At 44.8% G+C, this 20,650-nt stretch overlaps 1 protein-coding gene across 2 annotated transcripts in view; it reads right to left on the bottom strand.

The window, feature by feature from the left end:
* The window catches only part of ZNF277 (zinc finger protein 277), a 733,870-nt gene that overhangs the window by 220,188 nt on the left and 493,032 nt on the right, over window positions 1-20,650 (bottom strand). For both annotated transcript variants that reach the window (XM_085653187.1, XM_085653186.1), the window contains one exon: window positions 15,377-15,509. In XM_085653187.1, the coding sequence (XP_085509313.1) occupies window positions 15,377-15,509 (133 nt within the window). The remainder of the gene's footprint in view (window positions 1-15,376; window positions 15,510-20,650) is intronic.

Here is a 20,650-nt window from a genome sequence, read left to right on the forward strand (position 1 = left end):
TGAGAAAGCTCATAGTCTGGATCAAGGTTTTCAATCTTCTTCTGCGTCACCTAAGCCTAGAGGAGTCATTATCTTTTTTCTGGAATTTACTGACGTACTGAGGTTCTCAATGTCGCAAAGTCTAAAAAGCAACTTCTATGGCAGGGAAGTAAGATATTTATCACACAAGATGTCTCACGAGCTACAGCGACCAGGCGTAAAGAGTTTTTGGAACTTCTACCTCAATTACGTTCCTTGGGTGCCCGCTTGGGTCTATTCCATCCCTGTCTTTTCAAAGTAACATTAGTGAATAAAACATCTTCCTACACCACTACTGCGTATCTACAAGAATTTCTTCGTCCTCATTCTTCCAGCTCCATGAGACCTCTGCTTCCTCATGTGGATGACTGTATTTTATGTTTGCTCTTAAATATTTTACAGATTCCTTACACTCGGCGTTATTTCAGTTACAGTATTATGCTATTCTTTTGTGCTTGCATTGCTTATGCTTATATTGACTAACCTTTTTCTTTTTTACAGGTTCCTTTGTGTTCTCTCTCGTTCTTTCATCTTGTTTGTGTCTCGTCCATCCGTTGATGCGTACTCCCTTGCTGTGCCGTCTTTACCCTGTGCAGTCGTCAATCCTTCCCTGTGGTCATTTTAATATGGTATGTTTCCACAGTCGTTGGCGTTTAACATTTACTGTCTTTTCTTTTTTGATCTTCTTTCTTTCCTCTTCTCTTCTTCCATTTGACCTAGTTTTTCTTTCCTTTTTTCGTTTTCAATTTTTCAATGGTTGTTCAATATGTTATCTTAATAGACCGTTTATCTGTAGATAATACTCTTTGTTGTCACATTCAGATGTATCTCATGGACTGTTAAAGGAGTTATTAATCCTATATGAAGAGGCAGATAATTTTGTCTCAAATAGCTAAAAATTCTCCTGACCTCATTCTTTCTCCAAGAAACTCACCTTTCTGAGCCTGAAGCTTTAAAATGTAAACAAGGTTGAGTAGGTTCTGTATTTGTTTCTCTCTCTTTGATAAGAAAAAAGGCATAATTCTTCTTTGTCATACGAATTTAAAATTGGTAACCATTTCACAAGAAACTGATACCAAAGGCGAGGAGAGGAGTTGGCCTAATGGCTAGGGTGGTCAACCTCAAATCTGGGGAACTGGGTTAGAGTCTCGGCAAGGACGCGCAATATCCTGTAATTCTGGGCAAATCACTTATTCTGCCTGTGCCTAACAAAAAAGGAATGTGTACTCTTGTAACGCAACTGGTGCTTTTGTAAAGCGCTCTGATAGTCGATACCTTTGGGTCAATTTGCGCTATATAAAACTATGTTAAAAAAAAAAGATGGCTTTTTGTTAAGTTGATTGTTAATGACACTCCCTTTACTATTTTTTATATTTATGGACCCACTCAATCTGATATTTCCTTTTGGCTTACTATCTCCAAAATGTGTTTACAACATGCTGATGATTTTTTCATTGTGGGAGGGGATTGTAATCAAGTAATCCCCAGTTGAATATATGCCACAAAAAATGCACAAGCAATTTCTTTCTTTCATCACCCGTGCCTTTTGGTTGACTCATTGAGAATCATTGTAATCCTTCTAGTAGAGAATTTTCCTTCTTTTCGGCACCTCATGGCTCCCTCTCCAGGCTTGACCATCTATATTGCTTTCCCAAAAGCTCATTAGCTCTACTATTGAACCAATTGTGATTTCTGATCATTCCTCGGCCATTAAACCCTTTCATTTGCTCCAGGACCATGCCAAATCTTATAGATGGAGATTTAATAACTCTCTTTTACTCGACCCTGCTTTCTCCTCATCTTTTATTTTGAACTTTCCAGACTAATTCTTTAGTATCCATGCAGACTCTACTATATTTCCTCAATTACTTTGAGGTACTTCTAAAGCTTGTGCTCGGGGATACATTATTGATTTTGACTCCAAGAAAATAAATATTTTATTAAACGGCATCAATCTCTTTTATTAGACATTAAACGGTTAGAATATCAATATAACTCTTCATCTACCTCATATAATCTACAAGAACTTATTCGTGCAAAACTTAAGTTTAATAAAGTCTTCACAGACAAAGCCTCCTCAATTTTACTTTGCAGTAGTGCTCATTATTATGGCAGCCGTAATAAGATGGGAACGCTTTTAGCTAATTATTTGAAGGTTCGTACGCAAAGTGACAATTTAGATTCAAAACACTGATTTAGGAATTCCTGTCTTCAAGGATTCTGAGATTTTGGTGCGATTTGTTGAATATTATCATTCTCTCTATACACCTGAATCTTCACCCCTTCCTTCTCAGATAGATGCTTATTTAAAAAACACCAAAAATTCATTAGTGAGCAAAGAGATTTTTCACGCTTAGAAGCTTACATATCCATGTCAGAGATTCTTTGAGCGCTTCAATCGCTTAAGAAGGGCAAATCCCCTGGACCTAAGGCCAAATGAACAAGTTACTTACCTTCGGTGACGATATATCTGTAAGAGACAGATTAGTTATAGATTCCTTACCTTAGAATTAAACCCCAGGCGTCAGACTGGATCCGGATAATTTTTCATCAGGAGTACCCCTGCACGTCGAAAGGTGGCGTCGGTCGACTCCGCGTTCATCGTTGGTGTCATAGTCGCCGGAATGACGTCGCGGTATCCTTAGACACCGTCCTCGTGCGCTGACGTCAGTTCTGTACACAACTTTCCACGCCAGAAGCGCAGAGCCATGCAAGACACTGACCACTGGTGCACAAAACTAGTGCCCTGAAAGGAAGTCCTCAACCCTAGAAATCAGTTCACAGAACGGGGAGGATGGGTGGGGCGGTAAGGAATCTATAACTAATCTATGTCTCTTACAGATATATCGTTACCGAAGGTAAGTAACTTGTTCATCTGAAAGAGACAATTAGTTATAGATTCCTTACCTTAGAATAGATACTCCAGCAATACCAACCCCAGAGGAGGGTCTACGAACCAAGATTACACCAGAAAGTCCTGGAGAACAGAACGGCCAAAGAAGCCGTCTCTCCAGACTTGGCTGTCCAGGCAGTAGTGTTTTGTCAACGTGTGCAGAGACGCCAAAATAGCTGCCTGACAGATGTTATTAAGGAGGACTCGATGTCCCAAAGCAGTGGTAGCTGCCATCGTCCTGTTGAAAAGGGCATATAGCCCCACTGGAGGCTCCGGCTTTGTCAAGGAATAGCAAGCTTTGATACACATAATGACCCATCTAGAGATGGTACATTTGTGCATGGCCGTCCCTTTTCTGGCGCTCAAGTAGCCAACAAAGAGCTGGTCATCCACCTGGAATTGCTTTGTGCGATCCAAATAAAATGAAAGCGCATGTTTTGGATCCAGACGGTGGAGCCTCTTTTCTTCCTTAGAAGGATGCGGAGGCGGAAGGAAGGTGGGCAAAGTGATTGTTTGGCCAATGTGGAAAAAAGTAACCACTTTGGGAAGAAAGGATGGACGAGTTCGAAGGACAACCTTGTCCAGATGAACAGCCAGAAAAGGAGGTTTTGAAGAAAGAGCTTGGAGCTCACTCACCCTGAGCGCAGACGTGATGGCAATCAGAAAAGCAGTCTTGAAGGTAAAAAGTCTGAGGACAGTTATGTAGCGGCTCAAAGGGAGTGCACATCAAGTCTCACTGAGGCATTAGGAATGGAACAGGAGGAAAAAGATGAGTAATGCCCTTAAGGAAGCGATTTACAACAGGGGACTTGAAAAGAGAATGCTGATCAGGAAGCCTAAGAAAGGCTGAAATGGCAGAGAGAAGGCCCTTAAGAGTGCCCAGAGCAGAGCCCTGCTGGGCCAAAGAAAGGAGGAACAAGAGAACCTCAGAAAGAGGGACGGAAAGGGGATCCACAGCCTTTGCTGTGCACCATGCCACAAATTTGTTCCATCTGCAGGAGTATACCATCTTAGTGGAGGGACGCCCGGCTGCCAAAATAACATCAGAGACTTCGGGAGGAAGGTCGAAAGCCATCAATTGTTGCCACTCAATCTCCACGCAAGGAGGTGGAGGCTGGACAGGTTTGGGTGAAGGACCGTCCCCTGCTGCTGCAACAGAAGATCCTCCCGAAGAGGCAGTCAGATCAGAGGATCGATGGCCAGATGCAACAGCTCGGGATACCAGACTTGGGCCCGGTCGCGCCTGATCTTCTTCAGCACTCTGGGCAGAAGTGATATAGGCGGAAAGGTGTATAGAAGACCGCAACTCCACTCACAACGAAAGCGTCTTCAAGTGAATGCCGCATTGAAAATTCCAACAGGCAGTACTGTTGAATTTGAGCGTTCTCTTCGGTGGCAAATAGATCTAACCAAGGCTCTCCCCACTGCCGAAAGAGACCTTGCACCACCTTCGAGTGAAGACGCCATTCGTGATCCATCATGCACCTGCGGCTGAGTTCGTCTGCCCTGGCGTTCATTGAACATGCCAGGTGTTGAACCACCAGGGATATGCCCTGATGTTCCAGCCATGTCCAGAGGCGAAGGGCATCTTGACATAGAGTCCACGACCCCACCCCGCCCTGTTTGTTCCAGTACCATTTGGCAGTGGTATTGCCCGTGAACACCTGCACTACCCTTCCCTGGACAGAGGGAAGGAGTGCCTTGAGTGCAAGTCGAATCACCCGGAGCTCCAGAAGGTTGATGTGGAGTCCAGACTCCACTGGAGACCAGAGGCCTCTGATCTCCGCATCCCCCATGTGGCCACCCCATCCCAGAAGCCTCCATATGCCACCTGGCATGATCCACCAGCAGGATGCAGGAGACCATGAGTCCCAGCAGCCACAGGGTCATCCTGACCAAAACCCAGGATAAAGGCTGAAAGATCGGAATCATAGCCCGAATATCCCAGACGCGATGCTAGGGAGGATAGGCCTGAAACTGCGTCATGTCCAGAACCGCTCCGATGAAGAGGAACTTCTGAGAAGGAGTCAGGTGTGACTTTGGCAGGTTGACAGAGAACCCCAGCGAATGTAGGAGGTCCGCCGTAGTCTGGAGGTGGGAGACTACAACCTGCGACAAGCCCGCCTTCACGAGTCAGTCGTCAAGATAGGGGAAGATTGGAACCCCTGATCTGCGCAGATGAGAAGCGACCACCGCCATCACTTCGTGAACACCCGAGGGGCTCTAGAAAGGCCAAAGGGGAGCACGGTAAACTGAAAGTGCTTGTGGCCTACTGTGAACCGCAGGTAATGCCGGTGGGCCGGCAGGATGGGGATGTGAAAGTAAGCGTCATGCAAGTCCAACGCTACCATCCAGTCTCCAGGGTCAAGGGCAGACAGAACCTGAGCTAGCGTCAACATTTTGAACTTCTGCTTCTGGAGGAAGCGGTTGACCTTCCTGAGATCCAAGAAAGGACACAAGCCTTTGTCCTTCTTGGGCACCAGAAAATAGTGGGAAAAGCAACCACGAAATACGTCTGGGGCAGGCACTCGCTCGATGGCTCCCTTGGCCAAGAGAGCTGTAACTTCCAGTTCGAGAAGGGCCAGATGATCCTCCGACATGCGATGGTATTGAGGTGGCATGGCTGGGGGGGTAGTCTTGATGGGGAGGGAGTAGCCCCTTCGGACTATCTGCAAAACCCACCTGTCCAACGTGATGGTGCGCCAGTGGGGGAGGTGATGGGAAATCCTGCCGCCCTCGGGCTATTGGTGGCCCTGAAAGTTTGGAGTAGGAGGGTTTGGAGGCTGCTGCAGAGGGGTCGGTGGTGAACTGGCCCGCTCGCTGGCCCCTAGACCCACGACTGTGGGTCTCACGGCTTTCGCTGGCCTGTGGTTCTGGGCACCCATTCCGTATCCATGAAAGGGTTGAAAAGCAGACTGAGCAGGATGGGTGGTGGATAGGCCCAAGGACTTGGCCATAGCCAGCCCGAGAGTCTTTGAAGTGCTGGAGCACACTGTCTGCTTTGTCGCCGAACAGGCACAGCCATCAAAGGGCAAGTCCATCAGGGTAGCTTGGACATCCCCGGAAAAAACAGTCGACCATAATCAGGCGTAGCGTTGAAGGGCTACTGACGTTGAAATCATCCTGCCTAGCGAATCGGCGGCGTCCAGTCCACATCGTATGGTAAACTTGGCAGTCTCTCCCCCGTTGGTGACTGCACGTGAGAGCGTGGCCCAGGCCTCCTACGGGCATTGGGGCAGCACCTGCACTACCGTATCCCACACAGAGTGGGTGTAACAGCCAACAGACATGCGGTGTTTACTGACCGCAGTCCCAAGCTGGAGGAAGAAAACATCTTTTTCCCAAGATGGCCCAGCTTTTTGGATTCCCTATCAGGTGGTGCATTAGGGAATGCGCCTTTGGACGTTGAGGCTTGGACCTTCAAGCTCTCAGGGGTGGGGTGTTGGGAGAGGAAAGTGGGGTCAGGCGGAGGCGTCGGGCAATCATCCTGTCCACAGGAGCGCCTGTGTTGGGCCTGGACCAGGTGCCCAAAAGGATGTCGGTTAGGGCTTCATTGAACAGCAGAAGGGGCTCCGAAGAGCTCGCTGCCGGGTGAAGCACCTCTGTCAGGAGGTTAGTCCTGACGGCCACCGTAGGTAGCTCGAGGTTGAAGGTCTCTGTCGCCCTACGCAACACCACAGTGAAGAAGCCTCCTAGTCCGTAGCCACAGTAGGAGGAGACAAAATGCCAAGGTCTGGTGAAGTATATAGACCACTGGCTTCACCCAGGTCCTCTCTCCAGTCTGGATCATACTGGTCGGTTAAAGGGTCTCCTCATGCTCCTCTGTTTGCCAATCTGATCTGAAAGGAATACCAGGGTAGAACAAGGGCACACAGGTACCCGTCGGCGTCGGCGCCGGCTCCTGCGTCGGTCGAAGGAGGTCAGGTTCCATGTCCACGTTAGGGTGGAGGCTGGGGTCGACGCCGGCTGGGGACACAACCGGTGTGAGCTGCGGGCGCAGTGACGGTGGAATCGGCGCCAGGGGAGGTTTATGAAGTCGACCATTGCCGATCCGGATTCGGGCCTGGATCCAAGGGGACCCTGCAGTGCTGGGCCGGAGCTGCCGGCGTTGAAGTCTCAGGACCCCCAGCAGAGTCCGCGGGGCATGAAGGCGCACCGGCGGAGTTGGGCTGCCCAAAGACGGAATGCATCGCTTCGTAAAAGCTTTGAAGCTGGGCGGGGGTCCCTCTGGCTCCCAGAAAAGGAGGGAGACTCAGAGCCGACCCATTGGGCTCCGCACACGAAGCCGCGGGAGGGGCACGGACTGCATCTCTTGTCACATTGGCCGACGGACAGGGAGAAGTCTAAGAGCGATGATGCTTCTTCGACTTATTGTGCTTCGACTTACCTGAGGAGTGAAAGACTTGGAAGAAGACTGGTGGTGGTGGCTCCATGACCGGCCCCTCAACCTCCCACACGACTGGGACCTCGAACGGTGCGGAGCAGACTGCCGGGCCTCGAGAAGCTTTCAGGACCACTCCCTCAAAGACTTCAGATTCATGGTCCGGCAGTCGGAACACGACTTGGAGTTGTGGTCGTGTTCCAGGCAAAATAGGCACACGCAGTGTGGATCCGTCACTGACCTCAACCGTCGGCAGGAGCCGCAAGCTTTGAAACCGGGCATCCCTACGTGCACCAGGAGTCTAAGAATCAAAAAAGGTGTTGCCAAAAGTCGCCAAAAAGGTCATTCAAAAAGTGACTGAAGGTACCGCTCTCTCCGGATCTGTGCTGGCTGGCGCAGAAAAAGAAAGAACTGATGTCAGCGCGCGAGGGCGGCGTCTAAGTAGATAGCACGGCCTCATCCCGGCGACAACGACAAACGCGGAGTCGACCAATGCCACCTTTCAACAAGAAGGGGTACTGCTGACAAAAAATTCACCGGATCCAGTCTGATGCCTGGGGGTAATTCTAAGGTAAGGAATCTATAATTAATCATCTCTTTCTGATTTTTTCTTCTCTAATCTTTCTGATAATTTCTGACTCTGGTTCCGCTGGCGGCACCTTCCAGGAGGCTACTATTTGTCTCATTCATAAAGAAAGCAGAGACCCTGCTTTTTGTAAGAACTACAGGCCAATTTCGTGAGTTAATGTGGAGTATACATTTTTTGCTAAATTACTTGCTTTATATCTTGAGCCCTTCCTTCCTTTGAGGATTGTCATGGAACAATCAGGTTCTGTTAAAGGTAGGTTTATATCTGATCACTCCAGAATATTTTTCAATTTTCTCAACAAGGCTTCTTCTCGTTCATATCCCCTGGCAGCAATTTCTATTTATGCTGAGAAAGCATTTGATCATATAGATTCGTCCTTCTAACTTAAAAATTCTTGGCCTGGCATGAGTTAGGTCCCCATTATATTTCATTCATTTCCTCACTATATCAATTTCCTATGGCATCGGTTTTGGTTAATGTGAAGATTTCAAACTAATTTCTGCTAAATCGTGATGTTCGTCAAGGTTGTCCTTTATCCCCTCTTATTTATACTTGCTCTGGAACCTTTCATATCTTGCATCAGAAATAATGCTGTAATTAATGGATTTCAATAAGGAGATAATCACCTAAAAATGTCAGCTTAGGATGATGTCATATTTCTCTTCATTTCCAATCCTGAGCAATCTCTCTGGCCCTTCTTCAGGAAAAGTCTTCCTTTTCCTCAGTTTCAGGGTGTAAGATTAATTCTGATAAAACTGACATTTTCCCACTTACTAAGTTTACTTTTAGTCATTTTTTCATCACCATGGGTTTTCATTGGAATACTTTCAATTTTAAATATTTGGGTATCTGGTTCGCCCCTTCCGTTAAAGATACGGTCATGGCGAATATTAATGACTGTTAAGATAAAGTAGATAAGCTTCTTTGCTCTTGGAACCCTCTTTTTCCGCTCATGGTGGGGTCATATGGACTCCATTAAAATGATGATTTCACCCATATTATATATCCTTTCAATGATCCCAGTTTAGATCTCTGCTACTTAAATAAAAAAGAGAAATTAGATTCAGACTGATCTAAATTTTTGGGATGAATAAAAAAAAAACTAGAATTTCCCTTACTTACCTTTGGAAATCTAAACAAGTAGGTGGAGTTAATTTCCTTAATTTTCAGTTATATCAGAAAGCTTTTTGCTTGCGACAAGCTTCTAGATGGCTCTCTATGTCACAATCTCGGTTTACTCCTTTATGGCTGGACATTAAGGGCCTCATGTAGGAAGCCAAATACCGGTCGGTAACGGCCGAAATTCGGTAAATATCCCGTTACCGACCGGTATTAAGGCATTTGCGATGCAGGGGGCTGATTTTCTGGATTCGGTATTTACCGAATCAGAAATTAAGAAATCAGTGAAATACCGATTCGGTAAATACCGAATCCAGAAATGCTATGTAGGGGGCACTCAAGTGAGTGCATCATTGGTGTCTGGATTCGTTATTTACCACCAACTACAAGTTGATGGTAAATGACGAATACCTTTCAAAAAGCATTTTTGTGCCATTTGAAAAGTGCAATGTGGCAGACATACATGCCCTTAGGGCATGTATGTGCGCCACATGTGCACAGATGCACGAATCAGGGGTGCAACAGGGTGTCAATGTGACACCCTGCCACCCATGATATGCCTCCCCTATTACCGATTCGGTATTTACCGAATCGGCAATGGTAACTGGCTTCCTATTCATTCCTATGGGCCTCCAGGCCCATAGGAATGAATGGGAAGGGATGCATTATTACCGATTCGGTAAATACCGATTCTTAAATACCGATATTTACCGAATCGGTAATAATTACAGATTTTTTACCTACATTACATTTACCGATTCATAAATACCGAATCGGTAAAATTCGGTATTTAAGAATCGGTAAATGTTATGCTACCTACATATGGCCCTAAGTGCTTTTTTTCTAGCTACTTTTCTACCTCAAGACATTTTGCCCGTCACCGTTAAATTCCATAACATCTTCGCCTCTTTTTAAACATACTTGTGTTACCCTAAAACCTTTTTATCAGCCACAGATGGTCACTCGCGATTACTTCCGGCACTCCCCTCTCTGGTACAATAACCTTATTACTATTAATGATAAATCGTTATTTTGGAAATCTTGGATACACAGAGGTATTATTTGGGTTGAAGATTTATTTTCTAATAATGATCATCTTTCCTTTTCACAATTTCAACGACTTTTCAAATGTCTTCGTTTATTTCTGTTTAAGTTCCTTCTTCTTATGAACATTCTTCTTATTTTATAAAGATTTCTATATGGCACGGATACCCCTAAGGAGCCTCCTAGCACTAGTCACATTTAAGATTTGGCAGCAATGGACAGAAAACAGTAACCTAGTTGGAAAATAGCCAGGATTTCAGCTGTTTCCGGAATTGTAAGTGATCCTGAATTTTCCTAATTTTAAGTGGCATAGAGTTCCATAGGGCCGGGACTAAGACAAGAAAAGCCACCGATTCTTGCTCTACTGTAGTGGGGGACATAGGCCAAGTTTAAATCAGCAGAGCAAAGTGCTCTTGATGGCATGTAGAAATGTATCAGAGTAGACGGGCTGGGGGCTCCATGCCTGTATAGAATTTTGTGTGAGATGTATAGGGCCTTACATTTAGTGCGCTTTTCGATAGGCAGCCAGTGGATCTTGGCAAGGAGATGGGAAGCAGAACTGAATTTAGGGAGGAAAAAAAGTAATGTGGCAGACTTTTGTAGGACCTGGAAATATTTCAGAATGGGCGTTTTTAATCCCAAATAGAGGATGTTGCACTATTCAATTCACAAGATAACCAAGGATTGCACAATCAGTTGGAGTTTGCTGGGGAAAGCAGCCCACAAGAGGTTTAAGGTTCCTGAGGATGCAAAAACAGTCAGGGGCTAGCGCTTTGACTTGGGTTTTGAAGGATAAAAAATTATCCATATATATCCGAAGATTTTTCACAACTGATTTGAGTTTAGGGGGGGGGGAGCCCAAGATTGCCAGCCACCCTTTTTCGCTCCAGAGGGGAGTAAGCCTACCCAGTGTGGAGAGCTCTTGGGATTTTAAAAAGTTCTGGGAGCCATAACTCAGTAATGGAATTCTTAATGTATGCCAGCCATGGGATTGTCTAGCGTGAGGCAGTCCAATAAAAATGTTATACAAAATTAGACTTCTGGTTTCCTCCAGGCTCTAGCCATGACAGCAAGGGTTAAAATTCAATGTGATCTTCTACAAATCCCAACCCCACCTCAGCCTTGCAAACACAATGGGAGAGGATAGTGGAAGCACCAAGAGCTTGCGAATAAAGTGGTTATCAATCTTACCATACCTATCAACTGACAAATATTTACTTTTGTAAATATGAACTAATTCTTTTACTGGTTTGTGACCCAGCCTCTTAGCAAAACGAACCATAGCATCAACAGATCTTTGAAATTGGAGTGGTCTAATTTAACAAGAATTTTCAGTTACAAGCTGACACTAGCGAGATTCCCACATAAGTAAATATATGCACTTTTGCGACTTCTTTATCAGAGATTACAAATTTCCTGGATTTGGAGAATCTGGGACCACATTTCATAATAAATGATTTGGAAATATTGGTCTTCAGACTCAGGTCAACCATAAAAGCCTTGAAAACATATGAAAATATCTGCAGCCCATTAGCAGTTCTAGCTAAAAGAACTGCATAGTCTTCGTTCAAAAGAACCAGGACAAAGCAGGAGTCAACTTTAACCAAACCTCTCCTTCTTTTACACAGGAATTCTTCCAAGGCGTTAATATAATGTAAAAAGGGAAAGGGGCTATAACGCACCCTTAGCAAACTCCAACAGAAGCATTTATTATAGGCGATAGGGCACACTCTGTGCTATAATGGATCTTAGCAGATGTATGCCAGTGTATCCTCGTGAGCAGATTAACAATCGCAATATCACACCCTATGTCTTCCATGATAACCGACAACTTAAGCCTTTGGATGGTATCAAAGGCACAAGTGAGATCCATAAATGCTAAAAGCATAGTTTCTTCCTAAACTCTAAGATATTATTGCGTGATAGGGTAAAGGTTAAGGTTAAGGTTTTGGTCCACAGTGCCAACTCCAGAGCTGAACCCTAATTGCACGTCAGACAGAACCCTACTTTTATGTGCCGATTCTTCAAGTTTTGACAAAACCACCCTTCCCAAAATTTGGAAAGCGTTGTTCAGCAATCAAATAGGATGGTAGCAGCTTGACAGCGTTTTATCCCCCTTTAAAAATATGGGACAACTACTGCCTCCTGCCTTGATGGGACCAATAGGCCTTCTATAGCAGCTTTTAAAACTTTTGTGACAATTGGGGCCTAAAAAGATTGATGCTCTTTAAATAGATCGACTGGAATTCCGCCCAGGCCAGCCGGGTGCTTTCCCTGGGAGACTACTATCAATGGCCAATTTCATGTCAGTAATGCCAAGCGACTGGCTCAGACGCACCGCAACCTCATAATCATAGACGGGTATTCATTGAGCCAAGGCCCCCGAGTTGGACTACTCTTCAGTGCTGAGGATCTGACTGGTTCAAATCCAGGGCAGACTAAAATAGTAACAATTTCCATTTCACTGAAGGGTCAGAGCAGAGCTCTGCCAGGACACTCAGTCATAAATGATGTGCAGTTGAAATCTGAGCTGTGGTGGCGTCTACGGGGAGTAGGAGAGCTTAAGCTTCCACCTCATTGGATAAAGTTTGGGTTCTTTCAAATGAGGTAGATGTGCAAAGATACTGTGTTGTTTTAGTCCTATAGCCTTTTCACACTGTATATTGTGTGCTGTATATTTTCCACTGTAAGCTGCTATGTTAATGTACCTAGGATTCAGAACCTGACGACGGGCAATTATTTAAACACGTAAATATATAAAAGATCCAGTGTTGGAGAATATCTGGTTTACTCTTGGTTCTTATGCCATACAGAGTGCCATTCACTCTGAAAAAGGGCCACATTCAACTTTACTTTACATACTTGTTGCTTACTGAATGCACAGGCTTGACCTCTATTTCCGCTTTTGGGGCATTCAGGAGGGGAGCTTTCCTAATGCAAAAACGTAATGAAACAATGTAAATCTCCAATGATGAGCAGTGAAAGCTGCAGAGTTGAGGAAGAAAATATTTCTCTTTATAGAAACATTCTTTGTTTAAATCAACTAGCCATTATAGAAACTGTGCATGAATGGGTTAATTTAGTAAACCTGAAACTAATGGTATAATAGTATCTGGAAGATGAAGGATGACAGACTGCATTTATTGGTCTGCTGAAGTGTCAATCACTGAAATGCATGCAAAACAAAAGGACTATAACAACTGATATGGTATCGAGAGATTTGTGATTTAGCAAATGTGGCTGCCCAAAGAAGCACCATGCTAAAATCAAGAGGATGGATACATATTAGAATTTCATTCATGATGAAAAATAAATCCCTCCTTTAAGTCTAAAAACATTTAGATAGATTTTTTGTTTTGCAACAGTGTACCTTTTCCATCAATAATGATGTTTCTAGACAACTAAGTTGAACAGCACGCCTGCTCCAAATGGTGCAGGCCTTCAGAAGACTACTGGTATAGTTATATTTTTGCATGATCTACCACAGTCACTTGTACACCAGGTAAATAGGCGTTAATACCTGCTAGGACAGAAAAATGCCTCGTGTAGTGGATCCCTGCCATTAGTGCCTCTGCTGTAATGATGTCTGGATCCCTGGTGCTGATTTTTGTTGTCATTGGCAAACAGGAATCATGCATATGAAACATGATATAGGCCTGTCTCACTGACTGGCGTCCTGTTGGACAGGTAGAGGTGCCCAAAGCACTACCCTCATACTTGTGAAATGCTATTGCCTTTGCCAGGAGTTAAGCAGCACAAGTGCAGTGGTGGTAGCATACTGTGTAGTGATCAGTAGAAGTTAATAGGCCTTTTTACCTGTGTCACTGGAGTGAGGCCTTCCAACTCACTCATGTACAGTTCCACTGCTGTGTGATTAACTCGCCCTTGGCTTACATCAAGTTAGTATGTAGTGCTGTGCAGTGCTTATGCTGTATGCATGCGATGGGTGTATGTGTGGCTGTGAATGCCACTATACTTGGAAGATTTTGAGTTACATTTTGGGAGACACAGTGGTGACTGATGTAGAGAAATCCACCCAGACAGGTTTGTTGATTGCTGCATTCATGTGGTCTGGATGGCTCACTCACTGAAGGAAGGAGAGCCATGGTCTTCTGCACACTTCAAAAGGTGCTCTTTGATTCAGAGAAAGGTCATTTGAAGGGGGCCTGGGCACATTAGGAGAATCATCTAGAGTAGGGCCAGGGCCCTGGGGTAACCTTTTGATATACATATCTCTATGGCTGACATCAAGGTATAAACCTCTTACTTTTTCCCATGGCCTATGTTGGCAGATATCAGATTTGGAGTCGATCCTGCAGTGACAGATTGCCTACTTCAGGAAGGGCAGGGATGCAAAAAAAGAGGGCACTTCAAAAGGAATCAGACTCCCAAAACAAACGTCAAAGACTCAGACCCTAAATCACATTTAGTGTCTGGAAATAAATTATATGAACGGGAGTTCAAGGCCCCCAAAACTGTCAGCTGTCAAGCAGCCAGATAGATTGTGCGAGGGGGGATGCGATGCTCTGCAAGACCGCTGCCTGTGACCAGAGCTGGAGGCTAAGGTTGGTCAGTCTCCCAGCTGGGTGAGGGGACATCACCCAGGGACATCCAAGACCACCTGTTCAAGGAGCCTGGAGCACTAGTGCCTGCCTGCCTGCCTGCTTGCTAAGACCAGTGACCCTGTGAGGAAGAGGAGTGCGCTGGAGGGAGCAAACTCCAGTGAATGCTTCCGACAAGTGGATCCCTGTTGCAAGGAAGGAGGAGATGGGTGCTGCCCGATGGGTTTGTTGACCCTGTTCAGGTTCAAATCAGCAACCCCAAATGCCAGAAGAGGAAACCATGAAGTAAGCTTTGCCGATCGGGCCATCACCCATATGCCATTAAGACCTCACAGCCCTGACCTCAGTTGACTGATTATATTGTCTGTGAATGCCATATTTCACTTTTTGGTCATATATATATATACTACTATTGTCATAAAAGCAAGTATTTGACAGGACAATCATGTATTGCTGCTATCAAACATAGTTTGAGTTGTGAGCCTGAGTTCACCCCGCTTTGTCTAAACCCCCCCCCCCCCCCCCCCCGCAACCCCCCAAAATAGGCCTTGGATCGATCAACGCGAGCTACCACTGAAGTATTGAACGGGTACTTTGCCCAATTGCCCAGGATCCAGTGTAGGTCGGGCCCTGGGACATCAGAAGTAAATGGTGTCAACCCCCACCGTTGGGCCCAGTAGCTCCTGCTTACCCTGTGGTCCTCTGAAGGGGATTTTGACAATATTCATAGGGATTCAATCACAGAATAATTTCAAAACTCTGTTACTTACCAAGTAATTAATTATGTAAAACCGGTCATATTCCCTATTCTTTGAATTAATTTTACGATGCTGCTTCTTTCTCATGTGATCCTTTAAAGTGGTTTTATCACGGAATAGTCTTTCACAGTACAAGCACTGCAAGCTGAAAATTAAGCAGAATTAAAAATTAATCAATTTTCAGTATTGCCACCATAAATATTTAAGTTGCATCATTAAAAAAAGGTTTGGAATACTTTTAAAAGGAAACCATTAAAAGGGTGATATTTTTTATAGGACAATGTAAAAATGTGACTTACTCAGTGAAGTTAGTCCTCCACCTGACATGTCATCTGAACTACGGTTCTATAGGAGAAGATCATGGAGGTTCACATAAGCAACACCTGCACTAAACATGCAGAACGTGCCCCATGGTCATGTTGCCGGCACCAGTCACATCATAGGTTAGATTTATGAATACAAAATAATTAAAGCAAACTTAGGCCCCAAAGAGATGTGGGTGGGCTTTTATATCCATTAAGAGACATCATAACTTGAGGTAATTAGGATAGGTCATGACATTCTTCCCCAATATGTGAGTCTATGCTTGATTCTCATCTCCAGAATAGAATGCTGTGCAATAACTAAAGAGACTGCCAAGCAGCATCCATATGCAAAAGAGAGTGTACTGAAGAACGACTATCCTGTAGTTATGTACTTTCCGGCATCTGATCTGTTTGTATGGATACCTCTATAGTATACAGCATGGAGAAAGTCAGTTGCCTGTGGTTACTATGAAACAACCTACCGACACCAACAGACACCATGTACTTGCACGTGCCACCAGAGGCTGAAGTTGTCAGACACCAGAACACATCCACTCAAGAAGTTAGAGGATAACAACAATATATTGCAGCAAAGTGGTACTTAACACTCACCATGGAGCAAGCAGATAAACTTGGAGAATAACATGAAGGTGACAGCCCTTTGAGACAACTACAGGTGAAGTATGGGATGAAAACCCCTGCATCAGACCCAGGCAGGTATATTTTAACCCACGAAGGGAAACCAGAGAACACCATCTAAGCTCACTCCATTAATCATTGGGGAGGAGTGGGTAGAATGAAAAGCTCAATCAGGGACCTATTCGGACTAGGACAGAGATACCGGGTGCAGAGTTGTGCTCTCATTCGTTCCCAACCCATTCTAGACACTCTGACTCCTACCACAGCAACAAAGGAAAGCCTGAAATCACTCCTAGAACCTAGTCAACCACAAACTGGGGATTTACAATGGTGCTATACCAATTGTAGGTGCATTATGCCTTAAAATTCTAAAGAAAATATGTTTCTGGTTGCCCTTATCCGATTTGAATAATTTTGGTGTATTTTTACCAATTACATTTTCCCCTATTTTCCAAAATTGGGTCGAAGACTTTTATTGTGTTGTTTCTAGACTTTAAAATTGTTGGTACTGTCGGAACTTAACACATATTTCTCGAGGGAACTGCCTGCTACTTGTACAAGAGTTAATCAAGGGTTGAGCTGAAATCAATGAGACTTGTGTTGAGACCTAACCAGGTTATGTTTATTAAGTTGTTAAGAGTTTCCCTTCCCAAATCAATAAACCACTTTCGGACACTGTTGTTCAGTAGTGGGACTGGACGTTGCCAGCAGTAACCACTCAGTTTTAACAGTTCAGAAATTAAGTCTCATTCCAGATTTAGAAGCATAAAGTACTTTTTGAGTGGCAAAAAGTGCTTTTAAATCAGATTTTAATAAATATTTTTAATCACATTCTTGCACCTTAATTTTTTGTAGGAACACGGGGTACATCTGGCTATCTGGGTAAGCTTAACCTTAGTGGCAATGAAGACAATGTACAAAGAAAGGAGGCTGAAGTTTGGATTAAAGGTCAAGAAGGAGAACTTCAGGGAGAGATCCAAAGCACAGATCACTTCAGAAGAGAATGAGGATGAAGAAGTTGAAGAGGCATCAGTGCAGGGAGAGGATCTGCCTCAAGAAGTAGCTTCAACTTTGTTATCCGGACTGGTAGGCGAGCATGCTCTTGCACTTTGTCTCCATCAAAGTTAGATGCTCGCACATTGCTATATCAGGACAAGAAAGCTGAGAAGAACTTGAAATTTTATCTGGCTTCTCTTGCCTTGAAGGAGGAAAAGGCTGCACTACCTGCTGCGGAGAAAAAAGCAGCCTGGACCTTGGAGGAGGGAAAGGTGGCATTTACACTTGATAATTTGAGGGTGGCAGCTGAGGACAAGAAGGCAGTGGAGAAGCAAACAGCAGCAGCTCTGGCATTGGAGGAGAGAGGTTGTTCTTATTCTTAGAGGAGTGGAAAACCACACTGGCTTATGACAGGAGGCAGCGCAATATGAACTTGAGGTCCAGGAGGGCATTAGAGTCTTTTGAGGATGGTGGCAGTGGCAATGTGTTTGCCAGGAGGGGTTATTCACATTCTAGTCTTCCTAAGGGTATTTTGCCTAGCTATGTTGGTGAAATGGTATTGAAAAGTTGTCTGCTGAATACGGGAATAACTTGAAAATGTTAGAGCATGCCGTAGGGTCCCTTAGTTGGTAGGTGGACCTAGAATGTAAGCTGGTTTTTCTGAAGGGTTCTAGGAACTACTTCCAGAGCATCACAGTGTCTCTCATTGATCCATGGGATATCTGTAACAGCTAGATCCTGATGGTGGAAAGGCTAGCTTCCTCAGAATGTATATGCAGAGAGAGATATGTAGGGTAAGAAAATGTCCATTGTGGACAAGGGCGAGGGGGGAGCATGAATAACCTATTGCCATGGTTTCATTAGAGTGGGGCCATAGCTGCCAAGAGAAATGAAGCTGTCTGTCCCGGATTACCTATAGAATTCATCCTTGCAGTGAACTACCCCAGCCCGGAGAGGGAACCAGTGGGGCAGAGCATCTAGTTTGCCTACCACAGGTGTGAGAGTCCTGTTCCTATGTTTGGAGCTCAGGTACCCGAGTGGAACACAAGGGATATGAGGCAGTGCCACCCCTAATCGTTGGATTAGTGGATAAGGGGATACCTAAAACTGGCCTGGTGAGACTACTTCCGTCCAGGAGGTATTGCCTGTGTTGTCAGAAACACAGGTGACTGGAGACAGGGACCAGGCATACCCATGAATGTCATAAGCAATGAGTGCCGCACTTGATGAAATCTATGTGTACACACTGGAAGTCCTGAACTGCCAGGCAACTTTTCATACCCTGAGCTGAAGGAGTAGTCTCAGGTTGTTGCCTCTGGGATGGAGGCAGTGAAAGTGGAAGCAGGACATCTGCAGGCTGACGACCCCGACTCTAAAAGAGCTAGGAGGTCTGTGATGCCTCAGGGAGGTTCCTTAAGAAACCGTGACAGACGGTGAAACAATGGGCTGCCATTGAAACAGTAAACAGAATGTTAAAGTTGTTCCCTTTACCGATGGGATTTTGGAGTATGCTGCAAATCGCCATCTTTTTAAACGCTCCTACACGCGATTCAGAAGTTTTAAAAAAGCGAAGTCTGACAAAAGGCTCCCGTCAATAGCTGGGGCCCATGCAGCCATTATTCTTGGTGATTAGGAGGCATGCCGCGCTGCCTACAAAAAACGTTAGAATGATGAGAAAATGGAGTTGTTTGAGCCAGGCAGCCGCCGTTGTTTAAGATTAAATGAGGCGTGCCGCGCTATTTATAAAGTAGGCTATTCAAAAAATAGAGTTGGGCGAACTGCCCAGAAGAAAAGCAAGGCACGGCCACCTAAGTTGGTGATTAGAAGGCATGCCACGCTGCTTAAAAAATGAATATTGAAAAAATAGAGGCACGAGCCCCACAGCACCATTGTGTAAGATTAAGGGCGTGCCGCGCTAATAAAAAAATATATTATTAAAAAAAAAAAAAGGAGTTTGGAGACCCACGCACATAAAAAAGAAAGGCACCGACGCCATTGTTAAAGATGATGAGTCATGTGCAACGTTACTATGCAGTTAAACCGCAGGGTGGGTTGCAGAAGCGGGAGAGCATGTCCTGCCTGCAACAGCAGCTAGGAGCAAATCATTACTGAACTAGTGCTCAGAAACTGAAACTGCAACATACTGAGAACCAACACATGTAACGGGCAGTCCTCATGGGAGGTTACAACAAGATAAAAGGAGGTACTAAGGAGGGACTACTAAGCCTATTAACCAATCAAAAGCCACCACTTACAAAGAACAGTAACAGGAGCCAATTGAAAAGATGGCCAGGAAGTGGGTGGGGCTTAAAGTCCAAACCTAACTAAAGCATGTCTTGAATAGACAGCGCAAGTGCTGCCTAGGTGAGACCTAAAAAATAGATGGCTGCCAGGAGCAATACTGTGATCTGGCTGCACAGCAAATGCTAGCAAAAGGATTCCAAATAATTTTCCACTTAGATCCAAAGAAGTACTTTTGATGTCAGAGAGAAAACTGATTAAGAACTCGTTTGTCACTCAACCCACTCCAGATGCTCATTCCACATTCCTGTTTGGAAGTTAACAGCCCCATTCCTAGTGGTCAATTGCTGGGTTCAGGAAGGCAGGGGTGTTGTCAACAACTGGCCACTTATCAGGGATTAGAGATCAGTATGTTATGTTGTCATTGCCATGTCATGTCGTATTGTGCCAGTAAAATACCTCAATAAAAACACACTTGGAGAAAAAAAAATCAGGGATTAGAGATCAGAGAGTAGGACAGGAACAGCTGGCTGAACAAAGAACAGCCTTTACTTTTCTGTCTTGGACTTTGTGTTGCCAAATGGAGCTTGCAGGATTGATCCTATTCATTTCCAGGGCCATCTTTTTCTGGCTTCAACCCCAGCAGAAGGGAAAGCCAATTTTGACCCTGACAGAGAGAAGGGCAACACATATTAAGTATGGTAGTGGACAGAGGAGAATCAGAGCCCCTCCAGATGGAAGAAGAGGTGAATTTGTGCAGTAAACCAAAGAGGAAGTGTTGTAAAAGGAAGTGAGGATAAAGTAAAAGAATAGTCCCAACTTGATGTAAGAAATTCTCCCGTCACTGGCTAGTGCACAGGGTAAGACTGGCACATACATAGACATCACCTCCTCTGTACACTCCCAGACTGGGAAGACAAAGTCTGGAAAACAAGAAGACTTTATCCAGAAGCTGGAATAAACAAGACCTACAGACCCCAAACAGCAAAGTGTTTAGGCTTGCCCAATGAGGGTACACTCTTGGAGGGTTATAAAACTAGGCTAGTCACACTCAAAGCTTTTTGCTGTACTGAAAACTGGTTCAAGTGGATCTTGCGGGTCAAGG

The sequence above is a fragment of the Triturus cristatus genome, chromosome 4_1, assembly GCF_964204655.1.
Source record: "Triturus cristatus chromosome 4_1, aTriCri1.1, whole genome shotgun sequence".
Classification (NCBI taxonomy): domain Eukaryota; kingdom Metazoa; phylum Chordata; class Amphibia; order Caudata; family Salamandridae; genus Triturus; species Triturus cristatus.